This window comes from Halichoeres trimaculatus, unplaced genomic scaffold (genome assembly GCF_033239565.1).
Source record: "Halichoeres trimaculatus isolate MK-OKI-2021-1 unplaced genomic scaffold, fHalTri1.1 fHalTri1_scaffold_15, whole genome shotgun sequence".
In the NCBI taxonomy this organism is placed as follows: domain Eukaryota; kingdom Metazoa; phylum Chordata; class Actinopteri; order Labriformes; family Labridae; genus Halichoeres; species Halichoeres trimaculatus.
Window position 1 is genome coordinate 14,682,948 of NW_027437193.1, and position 27,129 is coordinate 14,710,076.

At 39.8% G+C, this 27,129-nt stretch overlaps 1 protein-coding gene across 1 annotated transcript in view; it reads right to left on the reverse strand.

Moving 5' to 3' along the window:
• Positions 1–27,129, reverse strand: part of phlpp1 (PH domain and leucine rich repeat protein phosphatase 1) — a 59,318-nt gene that overhangs the window by 17,124 nt on the left and 15,065 nt on the right. Inside the window, exons 2-3 of the mRNA XM_074688419.1 lie at positions 1,754–1,950; positions 649–774 (exon numbers count right to left, since the gene is read on the reverse strand). Coding sequence (XP_074544520.1) covers positions 649–774; positions 1,754–1,950 — 323 coding nt within the window. The remainder of the gene's footprint in view (positions 1–648; positions 775–1,753; positions 1,951–27,129) is intronic.

The following is a 27,129-nucleotide window of genomic DNA, read 5'->3' on the forward strand; positions in this document are numbered from 1 at the left end:
GTCCTACAGGTTAGTGACTTAACGTCTCACGTTACATCATTGTGTAACAGAGTTAACTGCAGGTGCGTAGATCAGTTAACCCACAATGATTTGCATGTCAAATTTACAGATGCGTACATGCTAGCATCTAAAATGAAGTGGCAGCATTAAAGTCCGTCCTGTCTTTATCCACACTCTTTACAGAGCAGAGTTAGCTGGAGGCTCAGCGGTCGTTGCTGCAGCACGTGCTGCCTCTATCCAGGCTTCTATTCTGAGTGGCCCTCTGGGTGCGGGTGACATGCATGTCCCTGTTAATATTTAGAAAAGAGGTTTTCTGGCTATGGCCTACTTGAGTTCAAATGAGAGAAGAGTGAGAGGAGGAGTCATGAGTGGTGTTTATATGTGTGAGTGCACTCAGAGACACGTACATGGTTATATACTACAGAGTGGACGGCAGTGAAATATGTGACATTTTCAATCCACTCTGTTCTTACAGGCTGCGGTGGGCACAGTGCCATGTTTTCATACTTCAACTAGCAGCCAGGCATGTTCTGATATACAATGCTGCTGACCCGAAAGTGACGCCTGGGAGCATATGCTAACTCTCCCTTTGTTCCTTTCACTCTCCTGCACACACACATGCAAATGCGCACACACACACAGTCATACCTTGGCAGCGTGTCTGTGCCAGCGCAGGTGCTCCGTGAAGCTGTCAAAGCTGACGTAGTAGGTTTGACTCTGAGGCCCCGCCGAGCTGAAGGCCAAGCAGTGATTGTGCTTCTTCACCTCCTCCACCTGCAGGGAGACACACACAGGAGTGATGTTACTGTCTGAGGTACTGACATGTCTGACCCCCCTCAGAATATAAACAATATAACCACCATGCCTGTGGAGTAAGAGCTAGAAAATAAAGAAAACACAGAGGGGAGCTGACAGATGAATGTCTCAATAGACTGAGAACCAATTTCATCCACTATAAAGGATGCTGAAGTATCTTTATCTGTAAACTGCTTCTGCTTTAAAATGCCTGATGTCAGCAGGTGGAAAAATCTATTCAATCTGAGGCAGACTATTGAAAACATGTTTGAGGTTTGAATGGTCGTATAATGAACTTGCAGCAAAAACAAGTGTGTGAAAATGTATTTTAGACATGCAGTTACACTCTCTGAAGCTCAATTTACTGCAAACAAATGGCTGACTAGTTATGGTACATGAATAGATTTTCACCTCACAGGCACATGCAGAGACAGCGTCTGCATGAATGGTTGACTAGAGGTCATGTGTTGTGTGTGAAATGTTTATAAAGTGGGTGTGTCAGTCAGAGTAGGGAGCAGCCTTTGTGTCAAGCTTTTCAGGAGAGTCCTCAGAGCTTTGCCAGTGGCCTTGCGGGAACACAGATCCATGAAGCAGTGAAAGGATAAAGGTCATATTTTGTAGCATTAGTTCACCTCTTGACTCCGAGCTAAAAACAGAAGAAAACATCCCTGCAGATTACTGAAAACTATTTAAAACCTTGCTTGCACTGTTTCTGTTTCACCTTGGGCTAGTATACACAAAGCAGGAGGCAGCTGGATGACACTTTAAAGGACAAATAGTAGTTGAAGGTGGAGTGTCATTGAGGACAAACTTCAGTGCACAGGGAGGCTTTGCAGAGGGCTGTTAGTGATTTTATCAGGCTATGTTATGAGTTTATGATCCAAAGTATACATTGCATAACACCACGGGAGAGCAGGCAGACTGGGTGTGTGTGTGTGTGTAAGTGTGTCACACTTACTTTTCCTCCAATGAGTGGCAGGATGTGCATCTTCCCAGTCTGGCTCTCCTTAACAGAGGAGACGATGAGACAGGTGCCACACAGGATGACCTGCCGTCTGGTCCAGCGGTTGACCGGTAGCTGGAGCTTCCCTTTACGAACGTTGTATGTCCCTGACAGCTGGACCCGCTCTGAGCTCTCGATGCTTTGGGGCTTCCCTGGAGCAAAGAAGGAGATTTTGTCTTGTTAGCACTGATGCTTTGACCTCAACGCAGGAGTGAAACACAGTTAGATTTTTCACTTAAAGGCTCAAACGTCATATCTGCTGTCATTGTGACACTGTACTTAAATGTTGATCTCAAGCATACTGGTGTCCAGCAAGTATACAGTTAGTCATGTTTACTATTTAGCTTCATCATCCAAGCATAAAACATGTTTTATTAAAAAGAAAAAAATAAGATATTTCAGTCCTGACATCTGGAACAAAATGCTTATTTTATACAAATGTGGATATAGAAATAATAGGAAAAAAAATCACACAAAGGTTCCAAAAGAATACATGCTCTGGGGATCATGAATTTCTGGAACAAATGTAAAAGATTTGTCCTATTGAGGCTGAGATTTATTTGGATTAGTGAGAATTTAATGTATTGGTTACACCTGATGAAACTTCATAAGTTTAATACACTCTTCTGTATCATCTGGGGATAATGAATGTTCGTATACTGTCTAGGGATGGGTACCGAATTAGGTACTTTTATAGGTACCAACTGAATCCTGTCAAAAGTACCGAGTATCGATTCATGTAAAATCAAAAGGTACCATGTTTAGGTACCATTATCCCCATCCCTGTGACTGTGAGGGAGTGGAAGAGTAGATGATTTTCCATGCTGGACATGAACACAGCATTGCAAGAGTATATACTGATGAATGAATATGACAAATTGAAAACAAAAACTTTATTATTAAACAAATTTATATTTTTTAGTAAATAGTAATGAAAATTGGTACCGTTGAGTACTGGTACCGATTGTCAGGTACTGGGCATCGGTACCGTATTGTTTCAAATGTGAAAGGTACCCATCCCTAATACTGTCTCACAAAACAGCTTAGATATTTCAGTTTTGACAGCTGCAAGAAAATGCTCGCTTTAAAATATGAACATTATTATAACCAAGAGATGATTGAGAAATAAAAATACAAAGGTGTCTCTATGACATAATCATCAGGGGACCATGAATTTCTGATTAAAAAAAATGAAGGATTTTTCAGGCGAAGGGATGTGATCATTCCCTGGACAAGAGAAAGCTCAGAGCTACAGGTGAAACTTGGGATGGGTACCTTTCACATTTGAAATGATATGGTATCGATGCCCGGTACCTGGCAATCGGTACCGGTACTCAACGGTACCAATTTTCAGTAATTTTTTGTGTTTATGTGGTAAAAAATATCAATTTGTTCAATAATAAAATGTATATTTTTTACAATTTAACATATTTATTCTTCAATATATAACCGTGTACTGCTGTGTCCATGTCTTGCATGGAAAATTGCCTACTCTTCCACTCCCTCACAGTCACAAGGATGAGTTTAGGTACCTAAACATGGTACCTTTTGATTTTACATGAATCTGAACCTGGTGCTTTTGACATAATTCGGTCGTTACCTAAAAAAATACCTAATTCGGTACCCATCCCTAGGTGAAACCACATTGAACTCATGCTTGAGACCCTCTGGTTCATCATGTGGGGATAACAAATGTCTACTGTTTCACCTTGTTCCAACGTAGGATGTTTTACTTCTGACAGAGGCATTTAAATGCGCTTTTAAATAAAAAGAAATGTATATCAAGAAATATGAGGGGAAGAATTCAAAAAAGGCATCATCAACATCATCAGGGAACAATGAATTTCTGAAAAGGGAAGGCTTTTTCCTGTAAAAAGTTGTGATTCGTCATGGGATAAGGGAGAATTTGGATGTACAGATGAAGCCGGATTAAACCCATTGTGCACAAGACCTTCTGCTTGAACATCTGGAGACAATTAATGTCTGTTCACAAGTTCCTCACATTAAATACTCATAAATTTAAGTCTTGGTTGCTATAAGAAATGTTCAATTAAGAAATATATAAATACCAACATCACAGTAGTTTTTGCAGAATATAAACTGATAAACATGTAAGGATACCCTCTCAGTTCATCATCATGGAAGTATGAACTTAAAGGCGCTGAGATCTTTCAGTGGATAAGTGAACACTTTTAAATTTAATCTCAGCAGCTAAAAAGACATTTTTTGCCATCTGGGGATAATGGATATATACATGTTTAGTATGTGTACAAGTTTGGTTTGTTAGCAGCACATTTCAAACCAAATCTCAACAAACTACTAACTATGTAAATAAAGCCACAAAGGAAGCGACGTCCACAGTGGTAAGCAGGAGAGTGCTCAACATCACAGTTGAAGATTGGCAAAAGATCTTAAAGCCCAGTTTTCAGATCAGGTGTTTCCTACTCTGTAGAGGTAATGAATTGTTTGGATTCACCGCAGCTCCACATTAAAGAGTCTCAATTTCAATATCAGGAGGACCTGTGCTAATTATGCTCTTACAGTTTCTGAGCAGCCTTTTTTTCACTTTTACCCATCTGTCTAACCCTCCTCCATGCCCTGCTCCCTCACTTCACAGCCAGCTTGCCAAACCTGACAGTCAGGCTTCTTATCAGGCGTCGTGTCGGCTGGGCAGTCTTATCGTTCCGCGAAACATCCACCTGCTTTCTGTCGACCTACACCTCCACAGAAACCTCCCTGAGGTTGGAAAGCTGTGTCCTCCCCATTGTTTTTATTGATGTACCCTTTTGTGGTGCTTTCAGTCTCTATATTCTATCTGCGGTTGTAGTTTAAGGTTTTCTGCTTGCAGTGAATTTAACTTCAATGTTCTTCTAAGACATTTGCGATGTGGTTTAGGAACATTTCCTTTCCAAGCGACAGATGGCCTCAGAGAAAGTCTCACATCCTGTGGCCTGCTGTAACCCAGCTGTATTCATCTTGCGGTGCATCTTTCACACATACTCCATTTGGGTCCAGACTGGACTCGTGGGGAGGTGGAGGTGAGTTAAACAGAGGAAGAAGGAGTCAGGAGGGTAAGCAAGTGTGAACTTCCAAATGCTTCCATGGCTTTAAATAATTCAGGTCTTCCACATGCCAACTGTAAGTCTAACACAGCGGAGTACTCTGCTGCACACTCCTCAATGCACTCAGCAGACAATCTGACACAAGCTGAAGCCACCAAACCGGAGGTCACGACAATGCATGCACAGTTCATTCTGCAGCACTGAACTGGATTCACCTCTCAGAAGACTTTTAGACAAAGTGGCGGCCATATTTAAAAAAAAAACAAAAGAAAAAATCCTCCACTGAGCGCTGACCTCCCCTCTGTGCTGCAAGCAAATCTTGTGTTCGCAGCAGAATCAATAGCCTAGTTTGCAAAAGGATATTTGCTTTGACTAAAAGCTGAGTGTGTAACATCACACACTATTGTTAAATGTTGATCATGAGTCATGTTTGACTACAAGGGATGGCTGTCTTTGTGTACAACAAAACGAACACAGGAGACAACACAGGCTGAGGAGCACAAACCTCCGAACAGCTGTGCAGCTTACAAAGATGAAGCTATCTTATTAACATCCCGACAAAAAGTGTAATGCATGAGTGAAGATTACAAACACACAGATGTGAAACCCTCTATGGAACATGGTAATCCTTCAGTGCTTTATCATGTTTAGATTGTGCAAACTCCATCCTTCACGTGTTTTCTCAGTTTAAATAAAGCACTATTAATAGACCGGCCTTCAGGCAATGCAACTCAAATTTGATCTCACAACAGAAAATGAAGCTCACACTGTGCTTTGAAGCTTTGAAGCTATCAAAAACATAACGTCAATGACTTTTTTATGCAACATAAACATCTCTTTTGAATCATCTCTGTGTGCACTGGCAGTCTGCCTTGGCGTCAATGCAGTAATCAAAAAATGGTAACACAATGCAAAACATGCATTAGGGATTAATCTGGATAAATATATTCAAATGAGCCATCAGGATATGAAAAATGGGTGTAATATTGCAAATGATTTGGTCTTGTATATGAATATAAGGGTTTCAAAAATGTGCTGAATTCCAGTTTTGCTGCTCTCCCAAAATAATAGCCGTGTCATTTAAATTTTTTGTGACTTAATTCTGGCATTCACAGCCTGAAGGCTCCCCCATCTCTCACACACCTCCTCCCTTTCCCTGTTGATCTACTCTTTCATTTAACTGCTCTCCAGAAACAAGTGGGGAGAGGAGGGAGTGATCACTACTGCAGCTTTTATCTCGCTTTAAAGGGTCATCATTAGCACCACTCCACAGAAAACACGGTTTAATGGATGCATGTTTGTATTGGTATAAGGATGTGTACGCTTGTGTTGGGTACAGGTGCTGGCTTGATGTAAAATGGCAAGCCTCTGTGGGACACTGTTTGGAGGGAGATGAAAGAGAGAAGAAGAAAGTGTAGAGGATTGCCCAAAAGGTTGTTTTTAACTACTTTCTGGTCTCACTTTCACAGTTTTGGACCGTTGTTTCCAAAGAGTGTGAGGGTATTTCACAGAGTTGCTTTCTTGCTAATTGAAGGTAGATTGGGGGGAAACAAGGCCTTGGAACAAAGTGCAAAGGACAACAACAGAATCAGAGTGACACAGATAGCTTTACAAAGCAGCGGACAAACAACAACAAGGGCTCACTTTCGTTTTCGTGGCTAAGATAAGTGAGCTAAACTAGGGGCTTGAGATTACTTTGAGAGGAAACAGAGGGAAGGGATGATAAGGAAGATGAGACGGGGAAGCTAACAGTGGGTTTAATTTTTAAAGAGAAAGGTTCACCACCATTGCCTGGAAACTAACCTTACTTTACATTAGTGCTGCACAATCATCGCAATCGCAATCGCAATCGCAATCGCAATCGCAATCACAATCGCAATCGCAATCGCAATCGCAATCGCAGCACATGCAATTACGTAATTGCAAAAGAGGTACAATTGTGCAATTATTTTTAAAAAGTGTAAAAAAATGAGCGTGTTTGTGTGAGTGATGTGTGTGTGTCTGTGTGTGTGTGTGTGTGTGTGACTGAGTAAGAGAGCGAGAGTGAGATGACTAATCAGTCACTGTTTCAACTGGTCATGTGACTACCTGCCCCCCTGGTACGGCAGTCTAATCAGACAAGATGGAGCACAAAGAAGTAAGTGAGGCGCTCAAGGTGAAAAGAAACTCTACCTCTGTTATTTGGTGTTATTTTGGTTACCGGTTGAATGACACAGCAAAAAGATGTAATTTTCAAATCATGCAAAGCAAAAGTTGCATAAATGTGCTATTTTGAATACAAACAAAACAGTAGTGTTTAGGGATGGGTACCGAATTAGGTACTTTTATAGGCACCGACCGAATTCTGTCAAAAGTACCGGGTACTGATTCATGTAAAATCAAAAGGTACCATGTTTAGGTACCTAAATGCATCCTTGTGACTGTGAGGGAGTAGAAGAGTAGGCGATTTTCCATGCTGAACATGAACACAGCATTACAAGGTTATATAATGAAGAATAAATATGTTAAAATGAAAATAATTTACATTTTATTATCAAACAAATTGATATTTTTTACCACACAAACACACACAAAAGTACCGAAAATTGGTACCGCTGAGTACCAGTACTGATTGCCAGGTACCGGGCACTGGTACCGTATCGTTTCAATTGTAAAAGGTACCCATCCCTAGTACTGTTGTGCTGTACATTGTTGTCTGTATACAGTAAGTTTGGATATTTTGAGAATTATTAAACAATTAAAATCCTCAGTAATCCATCTCTGCTTTTTTCTTGATTTTTCTCCATGATAACCAAGCAAGCCTGTAGACTCATGACACAACTTTTTTTATTAAATTGCAAGCACAATCGCAATCACAATATTGTCCACCTAATCGCAAATCGCTCCTTTCCCCCAAATCGTGCAGCACTACTTTACATCCTGTAAGACTTCCAGAAAAAAAGCTAATTCTTTTTTCCAATTATCTTTTTACAAATAATTTTTCACATTTTTGCAAGAACAAAACCAAAATGAACAGTCAAATATCAAAAAGGAGAATAAAACAGGACGAAACAGGACAAAAAATAAATATATATATACAACAAGACAGTTAAAAAGTAAAATGATTGAAGAGAAAGACAAAAACAAAACAAAAAAAATACAAAAGACAAACAAACAAACAAAAAAACAAATAATACATTAAATTAATAAACCATGGTCACAGTGCTTTTTCCTCCTTTGCACTCAGAGTCAGTGCATGAGCTGTCGAGCGACATAGATGTCAGAGGTCCATAAGCGGTTTCCAAAAAGCTAATTTTTAAAAAATTTGAATATATATACAAGTGGGGAAATGTTTTACGTAGATTACACAAACAAATGCTAAACCCAGGTTGGCTCAGTGCAGGCGTCTGCTTAAAATCCTCTAAAAAGGTGTGATATCACACTAAGAAACCAAACAGGATCGAACACACTGGTAACCCCCTTCCAACCCCGCTGGCTGGCAGAGGTAACCAGCAGGCCCATATTTTTCGTGATCTAGCCCAGGAAACCGGGTATGTGTTGCATTAGACAAATTATTCACGAGCTTTTAGCCTCAATATGTCACATGGGCATATTCCTACTATTTTTAGGCCTTTTGTTGGAATGTGCTCTCTCCCACACGAGCATATGCACAAACACTAACACACACACACACACACACACACACACACACACACACACACACACACACACACACAGTACTACTCCTACTCCTCCTACCCTTCGCCTCGCTCACATCTTCACACACACAAACACACACTGACATAGTGACAGTGATTAACCATCTCCATATGTGCATCCATCTAATTGCCCCCTAATGTTGATAGACTAAAAACAGTGAGAGACACTGCAGAGGGAGAACAATGCAGACAGACAGATTGAGTGGGCCGCTTTAGTGCTGAGAGAAGTTTGAAAGCCTCTCCTGTTTGGATGTCGCCGTTTACAACCATCTCACGTGGACGTGGGATGACTGGATGGAGACTAGTGCTTCAGTCTGGCCATGGGAATGCACGGTGGAGGAAGCTGGGAGATGGGTGGGACTCCCACGTGAGCTTCCTGTTTACAGGGGTGGGTCGGAAAAAAGCAGGGTCTTTCTGTAACAATCCGCTGCAGAGAGGAAATCGTAAGAGACAGTCGCTTTATTCTGAATAATCCACAGGCAGCCTACGCCAGAAATATTTTAAGCAGCACTGATGTTAGTCATGTCATGGTGGTCATCCCATAATCTGAGGGTGATGGGAATTCAAAAATAATAGACAGGCACTGCAAGGTGGGTGTGTTCATGTGCAGAAGTCATCGTCTATTCTTGGACCTACTGTATGTAAGAGCCGGAGTACTACAGTGTGAGTGTTTGTGATGGTTACTGGAGATGGCTTCCTTCCTTTTCCCCAAGCACAGGAAAGGAGTGTTTCCGCTTAACACTAGGCTCCAATACCCATGTGTGTGCACCCAAACATACTCACACACACTCACACACATACACAGACCAGCACTTAATAGCTGTTATTCTTGAGGTGAAAAGTTTCCCTAAAAAAACTTACAGAAAAGTAAAAAGGTACAGCCAGTGAGTCAAATGTAAACAAACAGGAGTGCCATCGCCTAAAAAAGCTTAAAGCTCCTGTTAGGGAGCTTCTGTAGACAAATTTATATTTCTTTGATGGTCGATATTGTCATCACCCTTGCTACTTAGCTTTAGAATTAGCATTTGGTTAGACAAATTGTTAATGATTCCTTCTTTAAACCCAAATGCCATGTGTTCGTTCAAGCTGTTGCACAGCTACCCAGCACTATTAGGAGCTGTAGGTCTTGTTAAAGGCGACTGGGGTAGTGCGGTAATGCTCTACTACCTGAATGTAAACAAGCACAGATGACAGATGGCAACTGTAGATCAACATACTTGACCTAAACTTGATGCTGACAAACTTTTCGGCCCAAAATCTCCATAGTAGTTGTATCCAAAAACAAAGAAAAAAAACAAAAAAGAAGAAAGGCCTTAGATATTTAATTTAGCTGATGAGAAGAAACTCAAACTACCTATATGCACAAAAATAGGTGTTTCCAAAATTAATCTGCTGCCATGGTACCGTTTTTATCCTGGCTTAGTCACCTTGAGGGTCCTTTGGCATTGAAAAAGTGTGCAAAAAAATAATGTTCTGTTAATGTAGTTGTAAGAGCCATTACGTGTGTGTGTGTGTGTGTGTTTAGGACACCAAGTCGTCCACTAGGGGTCACTGTCTTATTTGGGGCTACTTAGATCGGTGCTTGCCATCAGGTAGCAGGTGTGCTAGACGGTGGGAGCGCCAACAGTTTTTTGACCGCCGTGCCGACATGCTGGGCTGTTTTGACTGATCCAAGGATTAAATGGACACCTTTGTGGGATTTTGGCAAATGTTTCATGGTGAGAAATAAACTAGGGATGCACGATATTATCGGCACAATATTGGTATCGGCTGATAAAAGCTTAAAAACACGTTTATCGGTATCGGCAGATATGAAAATTTCTGCCGATATGCACAGCCGATAAGGTGCTATTCAGTTAGGATTATTATTATTTTCCATCTGAAAAATAAGCTCCTAAAAAAAATGTAGCACTTCATTTATTTGCACTGCAGAGCTCTGTGTCTGTCACCAGGTTGTTACAGTAGTTCTAAAATAATCAAATGGCTTGGTTATGTTTAAAAATGCATTGTACATTTAAAGTTCATGTGATCTAAAGAAATTATTTTTCTGTATTTCAATACTGAATGTCTTGAGTTTGAAAAAATAATACATTTCTTATTTATGGTAAAATCAAATGTTTTTTGTCTTGTTTTATGTGTGTTTCTTAAACAAATTCGACCGTCACAATAAGAGTAACATATAAATTCCAGTACAGGATAGACTTAGCTTTCTTTACAGTGAAAAAACAAACAAACTTGTGATTATCAGTATCGGCCAAAAGGGGTTTCGATATATTGGCATATCGGATATCGGCAAAAATCCAATATCCTGCATCCCTAAAATAAACAGTCATGAATTGCAAGTTGGGCCGTGTGAGGCCAGCGCGTCAATTAAGTTTAGCCCGTTTAGCCCCTCAGTGGCTTTAAGTTATAGGCTTAGCCGCTATAGTAGTTATATATAAAATGTACCCATATTTTTGTTTATATATTCACAACAACTGATAAAAAATGTAATTATTAATAGGATTTGATTTTGGAAGGCATTTGCGACTCCCCTATCATTGTTTCGACCTCCAGCTTAGGAATCACTGATCTAATACCATGGAGGTATCTTGCATAAAGGCTAGTAAAAAACAGTCTTATTTTCAGATATTACAAACCAGAAACAGCACAGATTTTCACACATACTCCTCAGGCAGGTGCGTTGGACGATGACAAAAAAAGAAAACTGCTGTTGTTATCATTTGCTTGTTAAAGGTTTATGACCGAAACGTTGCATTAAAGTTTTTCTCTCTGGAAGTTGGCCAGTGTGCAGGATTTTTCATTTTCTTCAGATGTTACAAACCAAAAATAAGGCTTGAGTTGCTTGTAATGAGCTACAAAAATCTGCCGATAGACTAGGAAAAGAAAAGTTCCTTACAGTAAAGATTACTAAAAACAGGTCATACACATTTGCTTGGCTTTCTGATTTGTTTTTGCAATGACTGTATGACCAGATGATGAGGAGGAGGATCAAAGGCTGGTGATGCTAGCTCTGCTAATGTTAGCCACACTCAGAAAAACAAGTTTTACATCATTTACCAGAAGACACCATGAGCTTATGTTTGGCTGTGTCAAATAAACTGTGTGCAAATTTGGACTGTTTCCTGAGTGTTTTCTCACATTTAGATGAGTCAGGCAGTCGGAAGTAAAATTCCAGTTTAAACAAACAGAAAAGTAGTTCCTCAGGGATATTGTTAGTTGCAGGTTTTAAATACAACAGTCAGTTTTGCTGATGGTATTATTTGCTTTTGTAGATCATTAAGAGCCGTTGATACAATTTTAAACCTGGTTCATAACCAGCTCAGAACTTCTCCATGAGCTTCAACACATTATCACAAACAAAGAAAGTTTAAAACACTGAGTACAACTGTCCATGTTGCAGTTTTTCTATTTAAAGTTACTCCACTCTGGAGCCTTTGACAGCCTGAATTAATGTGGCCATGCTTTTAGTTATAAGCTCTGATCATTTGCATTGATAAAGAGGTAAACAGTCAAAAACTCTTGCAACACAGAATTTTTTTAAAACCCTGTTTCAGTGTGCTGAAGGATTCAACCATGTGGAGATTCTGCATTTGATAAGTAAATACTGCAAGCCTGTGAAACAAACGATAAACCTAGAATTTGTCTGCAGATGTGCAACAGCTGCTGCGTGCATCTTCCCTGATATTGATACAGTACGCATTTATGCAAAGCATACACGTGTTTCTTATTTTTTTTGCAAAGCAATCCTGGTTGTTTTAATTCCAGTATCCTGTGATAACATTTCAAATCCCAGGCTGCTAAGCTGCATCCCACATGGCCCGCTGCCCCTGTCATCCATCATTGTTAGCGATCAGCACTCAAGGCCAGTCTCCCTCCATCCATCTCCTTTATTCAGCAGATCCACACTTCTTTCTTCTGGCTCTTCCCAGTAATAACAAGGACACATCCCTGGTTAATCATGCTGCCCTGCTGAATGCAATCTGACATCAGCACACCTCTGCTACAGGACGGGGCAGGCCGTACCGTAGGGCATCAGTGACCCACATAAGTCACAGCGGAGCACAAGCATGCGTAGACGCTTGCTTGCTTATACTATAGGGGCTGACAGATGTGATAGGCTACACCGCTTGGCATGACTGTATGACTTATAAATGCTTCCAAGCCTGCACGTTCTCTACAGAAGCTCCTTTCTGCTTGTTTAGGATGATATCCTCACTGAAGCATCTCATTTAAGATATAACTGTTAGGAAATATCTATATAAAGTGTGTAGATGTTGCCTAAATGAGCTGTCACCTGGTAATGTGTGTTGAGTAGGAGATAAGAAGTGAAACAGAGCTGGCAATAACTGATGTATTAATGGAGAAAGGATGTAGAAATAGATGCAAGACAGAGGGAAGCCAGCTGTTACTCTGCAACAAAAATAGCTGCACTGTCCTCCACACTCACTCGCACACACAATGTCAAAATGCATCTACTTTAAGATGTGTGTTTGCAGGCGAGGGAGGGGTGTGCCTCCCACATCTGATCCTCTGTCTCGTTGCCTCTTTGCCCAAATTGCTCACCCCCTTTATGTGTTTCTGCATCGCTCCTCCCTTTCCTTTCTCGCTCCACTCTGTGGATGATTTGAGGTGATCCCTCAGATCCAAAGTGACAGGCCGTGTTAAGCTAACTGTCTGCTCAGGCAGCAGCCAGCGAGCTCTGCTGGAAGGTGGCAAAGGCCACCACGGATGATAGGCTGCTCGCTGCCCTCACCTCGATGCTCCACATCTTTCTTTGCATTACACTCTACCTCTCTGCACCTTTCACAGCGACATGTGCGTCGAGAAAACTCAACGAGGAAGTGCAGATTTTCAGGAAGGTTGCTAATACCTCACAGTTTCACAGTTTTCTAAATGAGCGCGGCTTAATTAGCAGCTTCTTAATGCTACAAACGTCCTCACTAAAAGTTCCCAGATGTTCTCACACAAATGGGTCCACAGAGATAGAAGGGGGCTGCCTCCCCCTGTGGGACTGCGGGGGTGTTGATGTGTGAAATGTGTCAAGCTGTCCTTTGTGTAAAAGTGATAAGATGATGAGGTGTGTGTTTGCATGGGAAATAAGCGAGATGTTCATGCGTTATCACAGTGCAAGGGAAAACAGTTGCAAGCGTGAGCATATACATATGTCTGCGTGTTGTTACTTTTAATCATGCTTCATCCTCTCTTTTTTAAGAGCACAGGTGGAGCACTGTGGAGAGTTCATCAGTATTTTGACTGTCAGGGAGGCAGAGCCAGCAGTCAAAACATCAAACAAGGACAAACTTGGATTGTTTTACTTTTTTCAGGTTGTAGCAAGATTTTAAGACTACACTAAACTGACCTATCTCAACATTCAATATGGGATGCATTAACAATTATGTGAGCCCAAAGTGCATATCATATATCAATACATAGCACAGCCACCTGCTACTACCCAGGGCTGTAGCTACAATAGCTGCCACAATGTCATGATGCTCTACTACACTGATGTAAACAACCACAGATGGCAGATGGCATCTTGTAGCATTACACTTTTTGCCCCCTTGTGTAATTCAAATGAAATCAACATGATGTGATTATGACTTTTTTTTAATTTATCAGTCAGAACATAAGCGTCACCTTTTGGGTCAAACCTTTTAAGCAACAAGTACGTGAACCAGATCGCTCGCGAAATATGGGAGCAGAAGGATATAGTTGCACAAAATCTGTGATCTCAGCTGAGTTGGAAAGGAGTTACATTGCTTCATCTCAGAGCACCAGAGCCCACTACTCCACGCAGTGCTTGCCATAACCTGCTGCGGTGTGAAGACAGACCGCAGTGATTTTTTCAGCATCTTACATTTTCCCCATGTTCCAGTAAGAAAACACACTGTAACAAAACCACTGCTGTGTACCCCCCCTCCCTCAATTAATAATATTACCTGCAGCGATCTCACAGCAGCAGAAACCAGTGAGTCTCAGTTTGCGCAGTCTCACACGAAGCACATGAAGTAGTCATCTTCCTGATTCATCACAGCTCCACAGACTAAAAATATTTCTTTCTGACACTTTAAGTTTTATTCTGTTTCCTCTGGAGATTTTATCCTATCCTTTACATTTACATTTACAGTTTTTGAGTATTGCCAGTAAACTGATCCAGGACATACGCTGCTGTGTCAAATATTTCAGATACTGAAAGCAGTCTCTTAGGTCATAAAAGTATGTCACTTAAGGAAACGCTGCACACAAGGGCTTCATCTGTAATGCATCCTGTATTTAGTTGTAGTATTTCAAGACATGTATTTGTCTATTTTTAATGCATATGATTTTAGGGAGGGTATAAGAAATATGTTGATTACAGGAGTCATGTTGGCATGTAAATTATTAGGGATGCACGATATTGGATTTTTGCCGATATCCGATATGCCGATATATCGAAACCCCTTTTGGCCGATACCGATAATCACAAGTTTGTTTGTTTTTTTCACTGTAAAGAAAGCTAAGTCTATCCTGTACTGGAATTTATATGTTACTCTAATTGTGATGGTCTTATTTGTTTAAGAAACACACATAAAACAAGACAAAAAACATTTGATTTGAACATAAATAAGAAATGTATTATTTTTTCAAACTCAAGACATTCAGTATTGAAATACAGAAAAATAATTTCTTTAGATCACATGAACTTTAAATGTACAATGCATTTTTAAACATAACCAAGTTGCATTTGATTATTTTAGAGCTACTGTAACAACCTGGTGACAGACACAGAGCTCTGCAGTGCAAATAAATGAAGTGCTACATTTTATTGAAGGAGCTTATTTTTCAGATGGAAAATAATAATAATCCTAACTGAATAGCACCTTATCGGCTGGGCCTATTTGCAGAAATTTTCATATCTGCTGATACCGATAAACATGTTTTTAAGCTTTTATCAGCCGATACCGATATTGTGCCGATAATATCGTGGATCCCTATAAATTATCATTCTGAAGTCTTATTGTGGTTTCATTAAATGTTATTACTGCATTTGCTCTGAAGCTTGACGATTGTTGCAGCAGGCCACCATTGTTGATTTTGAGTTAGAGAAGGGGGGGGGCATCTACGAAACTTGCTCAGACTCTGTGTTGCTGGGTTTCAATATTAACTTTCTACAATGAAATTTTAACAAGTCTCAGTTGAACACTTTGATTATCACCAAGTTCCAAAAAGTCATGTCATGTTAGCATGTTGAACACAAAACACAACTTGCTTTAAAAATGTTAGCTTTATCGAACTAAGCATGCCAAGTCTAGCACTTCCCTCTTTAGCTCAGCTGTACATAACATAGCTGCTAGCATGCTATGTAATTTGTTAGCTTCAATTCAGAGATTAATTTAAATGGTATTGCAGACTGAAGTATCAATTACTACAACTTTCCACCTAACTTATTTTGTTGTTTTTATCACATTTCATTATACTGTTAAATAATAAAAGCTCATCATGTATCCCTTCTACTAGCGAGTTAGCGATGTCCCTATGTAGCATACCTGGCGGCAGCTCACATTGTAGTCAAACTCAGCCTTTTTTGACATTTCTTTTTAAAAATTCATATCTTGTAAGTGCACACTATGATGTCTCTCAGTGACTTTTTCTGTACCTGCACAACACGGAGGCTGAAAATAAATAAAAATGTTTTTCATTTCTTTGTTTATGCTTCTTGGCAATAAATCGTTTACAGTTTGGTGGTCTGTTTATTTCATTTTCAAATGGTGCCATGTTTGTAACGAGCATGCATGAGATGAGTAGAAGAACTGAGGATGTGGGCAGTGCAAGTCAAAAATTAGCAAAATCCTCTCTGCCAGAGCCAAACAAATAACTTTACTTTCCCTTGTATTTTCGGATTTTGTTGAATTTAATATGCAATAAAAAAAATACCCTAATTAGAGCTTAATCATCATTTTAGCTTTCAACTGTTGATCATTCTGTGTCATTTAACCAAAATAAAACTGATCTAAAAGTTGACAAGAGTTCAGTTTTATATCTTCAGTATTTAAATGTGAAGTCATCTTGCAGGTGCACTCAACAGTGAAATCGTGATAAATGACTATGTAAACTCTGCAGTTATTTGACAGCAGCACATGCAGATGATGAGCTAGTGGAGTATTTGTTTAATCCTGCATGCTGAAGCTTGCTTTCATTATCTCTTTAATTAATAAAACAATTAAACCTGATTAAACTGTGATGCCTTTTAGATGGGCACAGTTAAGGGTTGGAGTGCATGTTGAATGAGCTGAAGCAATATTGAGTGATACATCGAGATAAGGTCACAGTCTGCCTTCTTGTGTGTGTCTGTGAGTGTGTGTGTGTGTGCACTATATTCTGTAGTCTGTGAAATCCCCTGTAGGAATAGCTGAGTGACACTGCTTTGTGCTCTCGTCTAGTGTCGAACACTGAACATCTTTCAGCTTAAAAAGCTCAGTGGAGGTGATGTTTCTTCTTCTTCTTCTTCTACCCTTCTTGCGTGCACTGTGATTAAGAAGCGGGCACAAGAGACAAGAGGCTCAGGGGGAAATATGTCCTCAAGGTGCAGATGACCATGAGACGTCCCTCCATCCCTGGAGAGAGGGTGTAGCGGATAATTAATAGTTTGATGGATGCCCTCAAATTCTGATAGCTCATCTCTCTCAGGCATGTCACCAGGAAGGACACAATGAGACAAAAACACACACATATACACACGCAGACACTACACAAAACCTCCTCTCTCTCAGTCCAGTGAAACACATCCTGAATCCAAATGAGGTCACAGCCTGCAATATCTCCCCCATCAAGCCATTATTACCCTTTGCCCCTGGGGAGAAGGCGACTAAACAGCCCTCCGCTATTAAAGGCGATGTACAACTCAGGTTATCAGGTCACTGCATTACCATCCACCACCTGTGAGGGCAGTGTGGAGATGCATTAAAGCGAGGGGATGACCTGAAGCTGGATTTGTAGAGAGTCCTGTTATGCTGAACTATCTTCCTCTTCCTTTTTTTTTCAACTTGAATTTGACCCACTTGCTCACTCAGTTTTGCATTTTTAATTCCTGAGATGACTTCATGCTCAGCAGAAGACTCGCACCACTTCATGTCTCCTCATATCGGGTGATGTTAACCCCATAAGAATCTGTGTTTACGCAGCAAAACAGAAAGAGATGGAGATGATGTGTAAATGTGAAATTACAGTAACTCATCATGCCTATGACAGCTGGAATGAGGAACCGCAATGAAAGAGGCCTCGTGAGAGGTGATAAATTAGAGTGAGCAGCTATAAATTTCTAAATGCACAACGCATGTGCCTTAAGGTGAAGGAAACAACAGGATCCTCCATCAACTGCTCCGTGAACATGCTTCACCATGTAATACAATCAATAATGGCTAAAAATAGAATCCAGATGCAGCTGACATGAGATTTTGTTACAAATGCCTCAAATCCTCCAGTTTGTGTGATTGTAGAGGGGGTGGGTAAAGATCTCCCCCAGTGATTCCCTCTATCAGCGGAGGGGTGGGAAGCTGACGCACATAAATGTGAGCGCTCCTTCTCTGCCCCCCCCTCTCTTCATGGCTCCACTCCTGCTGCTGTTATGTAATGAGTGTGTGTTACGAAACCTTACATTGGAAAACACAAGCCCACTGATCAGCCAGCTCAGAGTACACACACACACTCTGACACACACATGAGCTCTGGGGAATGTTTGCACCCCTTAGTTAGTGTGTGAGTGAGCTGAGATTGTTGTCACTGTAGTGGACAAAAGTGTGTTTGCTCATGCATGTGTTTGTGTGTGTTTTAGTGTGCGCACGCTACAAATTAATTACATACATGGGAATGATGGTGAGGATGTAGAAGTGCGCAGAGCTCCCACATGAATTATTTAGTGTGTTTGTTGGTTAGCGTGTAAATAAAATACATTTATAACAGTACAGGAGAAATAATGAGGTCCATGGATGCGTGCTGCAGCTCAAGCGTGAACACTGGGAGCTATGCTGGTGTAGACTGAACTACAGCAAGAGAGAGGGGGATGGAGACACAGAGAGGTGTTCATGATAGGAAGGAAAGAGAATATAAGATAAGCCGAAGCAGGGATCGGTGAGGGAGAAGGAAAGAAAATAGTACAGTATAGAAAGATAAATACAGGGATAAACAGACAGGAAAGGAATTGGCTGGGGGCTCATCCTGTCACCTTAGGCTGATAGACTCGGGAGAGGAAAGAGCTGTGAGGCGAGGTGAGCTAATCTCAGTCAGCCGTAAATAAGAAAAACTGACAAAATACTCTCAGCCAGACACTAGATGTGTCTTGTGCTATTAAAGAGTAATAAAAGTCTATCACACGCCGGGCCTTGGAAGTTTGGCCATGATTTGTACCAATTATATTAAAGTATCTTATCTGTTGTTTACAGCAAGAACACAAGTCAGAGATTAATACATGATTTTAGGACAGCTGTGGTATTCATTTTTCTGTTTGCCTTTTATTTTAATCCAAACATTTCCCAGTTATTGACACAATTTATAGAAGGAGGCCCCTAATATTATTTTCTAAAGGCTAATACTGGTGTTTGGAACATATGTACCTTTTCAAAAGACGTAAAAGCTATGTCAACTTTTAGAAAATAGAAGTTCATCAATTACTCTGCTGTATGGTTAGCACAAATTTGTTTGACATTTAGCCTATCAGATTTTGTTATGGGCAAGGTTATAATAGTTTTGGATTTGTCATTACATTTTAGTTTTAGTTAGTTTTAGAGCAGACATTCGAGTTTTGATTTAGTTTTGATTTTTGCAACAAGGCTTAGTATTAGTTTAGTTTTAGTTTAGTTTCAGTTTAGTTTTAGTTTTTTCATACCTTACAGGTGCAGGATTCAAAAAAGTCAGAGTAAATATTTTGTCATACTGTTTATTTTCAAGTCCAACATAGTGCTCACTAATATAAACTTAGTATAAAAAATATAAGCATAAATTATATAAAATAATGTTGATATAAATTACATAAAAATAATATTAACATAAATTAAAAAAAAAACAATATAATTTGAGCTTCAATAAATAAAAACTTGGACTCTGTAACAATAAAGGCAGACTTAAATACAATAAAAACTTGGACTCTGTAACAATTCAACTATTACAGATGCTCTAATTCATTGCTCCACTATGTTTCGTTGCAGCACAGCACACAGCCTGTCAATGCAGTAAACAAGCTCGTCCCTAAACGCCGCTATGCTGGTGCTGTGCGGCACTGACAACTGCCGAAAACTGTCGTAAAATTGGTTGGGAAAATGTGTTGGATTAATTTAAATCCTAAAGGCTATTAATATTGTCAGAAACTATAACTAAGGGAATTTTGTCTATCATTTTAGTTAGTTTCAGTTAGTTTTGTGAACACAAGATACAGTTTTAGTTTACTTATCGTTTTTGTTTTCTTTTCTAGTTTTTATTAGTTTGAGTTAACTGCAATGTATTTTAAATTTTAGTTTTCATTTTTAGTTTCGTTTTAGTTAACTATTACAACCTTGGTTGTGGGTGGGACTTTAAAGGGGACAGAGTGATAAGTGACATAAGACAAAGAAAAAGACACACTTAGTAGTGCAACCAAAAGTAGGGCTCTGTTAATTATTTCGATGGCAATCCATGAAATACAATGCTGATGCAGATAATCTCCCAAGGCTCATAACAGGTCATCCCCTAGCATAAAACTTGCATGCATACTTTTGTTATAGCTTTATTCCCACTCATAAGTTACCTTTTAAACATATTACTTTACACATTTTTTTATTTACTGTTCCTTATGATTTACATATTTGTGTTTGTGAAACCTTTTTTCAACCTCTGCCTGAAACACTTTGTTTTAGCTACTGTCTCTTTAAGGCTCTGTATTCCACAAACCCCCTTCCCTCTGATTGGCCGGCCCTTTGGAGGCTTGTTGGGGTGGAGCTATGGGCAGACTTTGGAGTTTGAGGCTCGCCCCTCTATCGTGTAATGAACCATTGCGGACCACCGCATGCGATGATCTCATGATTTCAGCAAGTTTCGTGAAGTTCTTGTAAAGCCCACGGGCTATTATTTCAAACGGACCATTTGGAGCAGGGGTTTCTTCAACACAAGAATATAAAGCAGTTTGAAAATCTGCGCACATTTGGTATGGACATCCATCGTTGTTACTTTATACCTATTCTTTAAATATAGGAAAACACAATATCCCTCTTTAATGAATTACACATGCTGCTAGAGACAGAATTACAAATGTGGCAACCACCACATTTGGGCTGAGCTACACCAAGACCATGTTTTTTTTTTGTTGTGTTTTTTTTTTAACAGTAAAGGGTCTATTCAATTGAAAGTCAGCAAGATTTACCATCCCGAGACATTATGCAAGTTGCCACCCATGATGTATTTATGGCATTCTAGCAACCCCTAGGGCATTTTCTGTTCCCAAAGGCCAATAAACATCTTGTTAAGAAAATACAGAAATCTGGAAGTGTTGGTGCCAAGATTTGCTAGTATAATCACCACTCACCACAGGAGTTGCCAAATCAACCAGAGCTGAAACCTGAAAAAATTGTATCCTGCAGTCATGTCTATTTGCAATATTTGTACGTCAAAATAATCACCTGGGAAGCGACAGGATACATCACCTTATAATGGCAGATTTACATAATGAAGGGTTAAAGCTACCTGTAAATGGCTCACACCACACAGAGCATTATACTTTATAATGGCAATAATCCTTTCTCCCCTTTTTAAAACTGACAACTAAGAAAAAACTCTGACGTCTTGATCAGGCTTAATTTATTTTCCTCCAAACCCCTCCAGTAAACGCCCATCAGTGTGCAAGAGGATGCTTAGTCCATGTTGGGAAAAAATGAATTACCAGCAGGTCGTGAACGCGTGTGAAACAAATGGGGAGGCTGTGCTTTCACACGCATACTAAAGCAAGCCTGCACACGTGTGAACTGAGTTACTGTTGTGTGATAGTAAACTGGCAGGAGAGCCAGAGAGGGGTGATTGGGTTATGTAATGTGTCTCTGTCTCGCTTACACACATACGAACAAGCACACACTCACACACTCACACACAGGTTGTGGGTAGAAAGGTTTCAGCTACTTGTGTGTGTGGTGTTTATTTTAATGTTTTAGAGGGAAAAGATGGGCTTAGACAATCTGTAACGTCTCTTCCTCTGTTAGCTATTCCTCATCTTCAATGCCCTCTAGCACTTCTCTCCTCCCTTTCTCCTCCTTTGATTTAATTTATAAGTGGTTGCTTTAATGTGTCAGCTCTTGCAGGGAATCTCCATTTCTAGCCCAGCTTACTTACGACCTGACCTCTCTTACTTCACACCTTTAAAAGACCCAGCCTTCCTTTGAAATATGTCAGCACTGGCTCCATCCTGCTTAAGTGTCCTTACTTGGCACTAACAGGCTCAGGGTCTCTGCTCTGGAGGAGATAATACTCTCTAGCCCAAAGAGGAGGAGCAGTAAAAAGGGGAACTTACAAAAAAAAATAAAGAGAGAAAGGATAATGTAGCATATTAGTATTAGTGTCCTGTCCTGGCACACCCACCCTCTAAGCTCCGCCCACAGCCCTACACATGCCAGCGGTTCCTGCAGTGTGTCCTCAGCACAGCCTGTGCCATCACGTTCAAGGATACACTGTTGACAGCTACGGGTCAGTGCAGTCCAGGCGCAGGGTGGCACACACTCATGAATGATGCAGCACTGGCCGTCAGTCCGAAGGCTTTCTCACCATACATGCGGACACATAATCAGGTTTGATGTGGGCAAAATGATACAGGGGTGGACGCAGCATGTGGCACAGACAAAATCAAAGCAAATATCTTCTCTGCCTGTGAAGCTTTTACAGCAGGTGTTACCTGAGAAATATCCCCTGAGTTTCACTATGCTGAGTGTTATTCTTGTTTTCATGGACTATTACAAACATTCATTTGATGCATGTGATACTTCCTAAAATGGGACTGTGTTTCTGTTATTCACTTCTATGAACCTAAAAACAAAAAACAAAACCAAACAAAAGAAAAAAAAAACACTTACTCACAGATTGAACCAAGCTTTCAGCCCACTTTCTTCCTAACCACCTGGCCGTGTCAGATACTTTATTCTGATTGGTTGAAACCCAATAAGAGCAGTAATTTATTCTAAAAATCCCACCATGCAAGTGATAATCGGATCACACGTCATATTTCATCACAAAAGTGTGCTAAAAGGAGTCCGACACATTCATTAAGTTTTTTTTATTCAGCTCCGCCTGTTGACAATGTGGCAAAAATGTAAGTACCCACAGCCTATTGTCAATTTCTTCAGAAAGTAGGGCTGAACTATTTTGGAAAATAATCTAATAGTGTTTTTTTTTGGACCAATGTTGCAATATCTTCTGCATTATTACCAAAACAAAAGCAATAAATCACGGGGCATGGCTCTGCCAGCTAAAATCATTCTACTGGATGGATCTCTGTAGCTCACACTTTTGCAGCAGATTGACTTTTGCTGGTTTTAAGGAAGAATGAATATAAGTTACTATATTCCTTCCAGGTATGAAATTTTTTTTGTTTTGTTTTTTATTCCTTTTTTTAGCTTTTGTGATTTAAAAAATTGCCTTCTATTATATTACATTGCATTGTTGGTTTCAATTTGTTCAACTGCTCACCCCTATTAGAAAGTACAACTCTTTAGTTTGTTGGTTAATGGCTGAGAGGCTGATATCTGAGAGAAAATAAGATGTAATAGCACAGAAACTGGTGAAGGATGAAAGAGCTGCATTTAGATTTCATTTACATTTTGATGTAAATAAATAAAAATGTTAAGTTGAAGGTCACGCCTGCCCTCTAGTTGGCCGAAAAGAACACCCTTGCCATAAAAGTGCATTGTGTTGACGTCTTCTCTCAACATGTTAGGATTCAGTTACACATAACCACCTGCCCACTATACAGTAGTATCTCTCACATATCTCTACTTTTATATCTTATTTTGGGTCATTTCCATTCTCTCTTCACAGTTTAAACTCAAGCCACCCAGTGTTTCTTATCCTGCTTTTTTCAGCTTTGAGATGGTCTGAATGAACAAAACATGGCATAGGAAAATCTGACATGACCCTAAAGACATCACAATTTTATTTTTTTAATCAGGATGTCATAACATCTAAATTAGGACCTTTAATATCACTAATCAGGAGAAACTACAACTTTCTGAGACAAGTCTGGCAACATTGAATTGTAAAACTGTCTGCTTCTCGTAGAAGTAAAAGTACTTTGAATAAACATTTTATACTTCTCTCTTTGAAACATGATTGCAGGTTGAATTTTGTTTGAGTGTTGAAGTGGTGAGAAAAAAAAGACTATCATGTCAGATCTGGAAAAAAAGATGTCAGTTTACTGAAATAAAAATTGAGAAATGCACAATGGTGAATAGAAGAAAAAAAAGATTTAAAAAATATGTTAGGAACAGTCTGCCTAAAGTCGATATAAAGCATATTCTTCCCTCACAAGAACAGTCAAGATGACATGTAAAGCCATCAAAGAGGCAGATCAGAGAAAGATGATTATAATGCTTTGCATATTTTTTTGAAGATTTATCTGAATCTTGTGAGAAGTTTCCCAAACGCGTTATTATCTTATAATTCAGGACACTGGTTGCTCATCAGCGGCGTTACTGTGTCACTTCAGCCTCCGCATTCTGTCACTCAGCGGCTGCTAATGGCCTGTATACAGCGGCAGCCTGTCTCTGCAGCACTCTATACAGGCCTGATAAAGTGGAGCGCCTTACACTGTATGGAGGGGCTTAAAGAGAAAGGAGAGAGAGGCATTGTCGTCTTAAGCGCCGGCACAATAACCCCCCGAACAGACACAGAGGTTTAGGCTTACCCACCTCGCATTCGAACCCCCCCTGGGAAGAACATCAGGGGAGGGTGAAACGTGAGAGCCAGGGATGAAGGGAGAGCAGCGATAAAGAAGCCGGCTGACAACACCTCCCTCTGATAGCGAGGCTAAAGAGGCGAGATGAGACGCTAATTGGTAAAGCAGTGAAGGTTTGATGTCATGTGAAAGGTTAGGCCGTGAGGTGGCTGAGTGCGCATGCATAAACAGTTACACAGTGAATTTATATGTGTGTGTTCTTATTGGGTGTGTGTTTGTGTGTGTGTCAGTGATTAATTAGCTTGGAGGGACTCCCGTCTGTGTGTCGCTCTGGGTTTCCCTGTTCGTTTGTAGCAATGCATTAATAATGCTTGTCACTGATATAAACAAAGCAGGAACATTTAACATTCACACCTTGTCACTTTTGATCCCTCACTCTCTTTTTTCATCCCTGTAGCAAAGATCAATGTCGTGTTCAACACTGCCTTCAACCAAAAGTGCATCCTGGAGCGTCTCCTCCTTGATCCAAGTGTTCATCTTTATATTGCAAATTAGGGATGCACGATATTATCGGCACAATATCGGTATCGGCTGATAAAAGCTTAAAAACACGTTTATCGGTATCGGCAGATATGAAAATTTCTGCCGATGGGCACAGCCGATAAGGTGCTATTCAGTTAGGATTTTTATTATTTTCCATCTGAAAAATAAGCTCCTTAAATAAAATGTAGCACTTCATTTATTTGCACTGCAGAGCTCTGTGTCTGTCACCAAGTTGTTACAGTAGCTCTAAAATAATCAAATGCAACTTGGTTATGTTTAAAAATGCATTGTACATTTAAAGTTCATGTGATCTAAAGAAATTATTTTTCTGTATTTCAATACTGAATGTCTTGAGTTTGAAAAAATAAATACATTTCTTATTTATGGTAAAATCAAATGTTATTTGTCTTGTTTTATGTGTGTTTCTTAAACAAATAAGACCATCACAATAAGAGTAACATATAAATTCCAGTACAGGATAGACTTAGCTTTCTTTACAGTGAAAAAAAACAAACAAACTTGTGATTATCGGTATTGGTATAGGCCAAAAGGGGTTTCGATATATCGGCATATCGGATATCGGCAAAAATGAAGTATCGGGCATCCCTATTGCAAATCTAAGAGAACAACTATAGTCTGAAATATGCCATTCATATCCCACAGCTGAACATAAAATATCATAAGCAGAGGAGAGTCTCACTAAAACTGTATCTAAATGTCATCAGAAATACCTGAGTGCAAAGTTAAATTAGACTTCATTTCCTTCCAGTGATTAATAGCCCGTACGTCCCTAATCAAATGACAGGCATTGATCTTATTTTGAGCGGAAACTGATACAGAGACTCTGCAACAGCTCCACTCTCTCAGCCCCGAGGCAAACACGGACATCCATTACAGAGACACGATTCAAAAGGTCACAAAATACAAATCTGCAAAAGATAATCAGGTGGATTGTTTATGTCGCAGCAGCAGATGAGGCATGATACTATGACATTTGCAAACTTCTGACACAGCGTGAATAAAATACTTCTTTTTTTTCCCCTGACCTTTGTTGAGTATGCATTATACGGTTCTAATGATCTTATTTGCAACAGTGAAAATGTTAAGCTTTAAATACAAACTGTCAGATGTGTGAAGTGAATCTGATAATGACCAGAAGCTACAAATGCAGGACCGACTGAAATGAAAACCTCCATTTAATATAAATTCATTATCATTAATGTGTTTTTAGGGGTTAGCAATGCATCTTTCTGGATCATTCTACTGGTTCAACACTAATCCGATAAAAGTGACAAAAAAGTCTAACTACTAAAAAGTGTACACTTTTACTTTGAAATCCCAACCGCTGGATTGTTTTAGTTTTCCCAGTAATGTACATCATCCTGAAACAAGTGGCAACCTCCGGCTGCGAGAGAAATTAAACTGATGTACAAGTGTTAAAAGCTGCTGTCCAATGAGTGTCCACTTGAGACTGATGCCAGAGGTACAAAAACGCATACACACCCATTCAAAATAATCATGTGTACAGCCTATTCAAATTAATAAATTCAGTTTGAATATCTGATTTCCGTAACTTCACAGGCTGTACGAGGCGGGGGCTGTACATAACTAAGCCGTTTAGAAATTACTGTGATCATGCGTTTGCCTAATCAGAGGCACAGCTTCAGTTCAGCATTTCTAATACGGCTCCCAACAACTAGGGATGTAGGGATGAAGACTGCACTTTTTTTGGACCCATGCCGGCACTAGTACTCCCTCTTGAGTACTCACTGATACCAAGTACTGACACCATGAGTGCTACTTAAAATTTCAATTAACAGTGACAGATCATTTTGAACAAAGATGGCACAGTCACTCTGCCATTAAGTTCAAAATAAAACACAAAAACTCTCGAGTGTATTGTTTTCCATAAATTAACAAAAGTGTAAAATAAAACTATCAACTGTGAGAGATTTAGTATTTTTTAAATAAACTTAAGTGCAAAATAAAACTACTTAACTGTAAACTCGTCCTTGAATCATTCATGTTGTCTGAACAGGACCTGACACACAAACTGCAGCAATATATCGCCAACTACTGGCGAGGAGGACTTACTTGACCCAAGATTTTTTTGCCTTGAGTGTCGGCTGCTGGTATCGGCAACCTTCA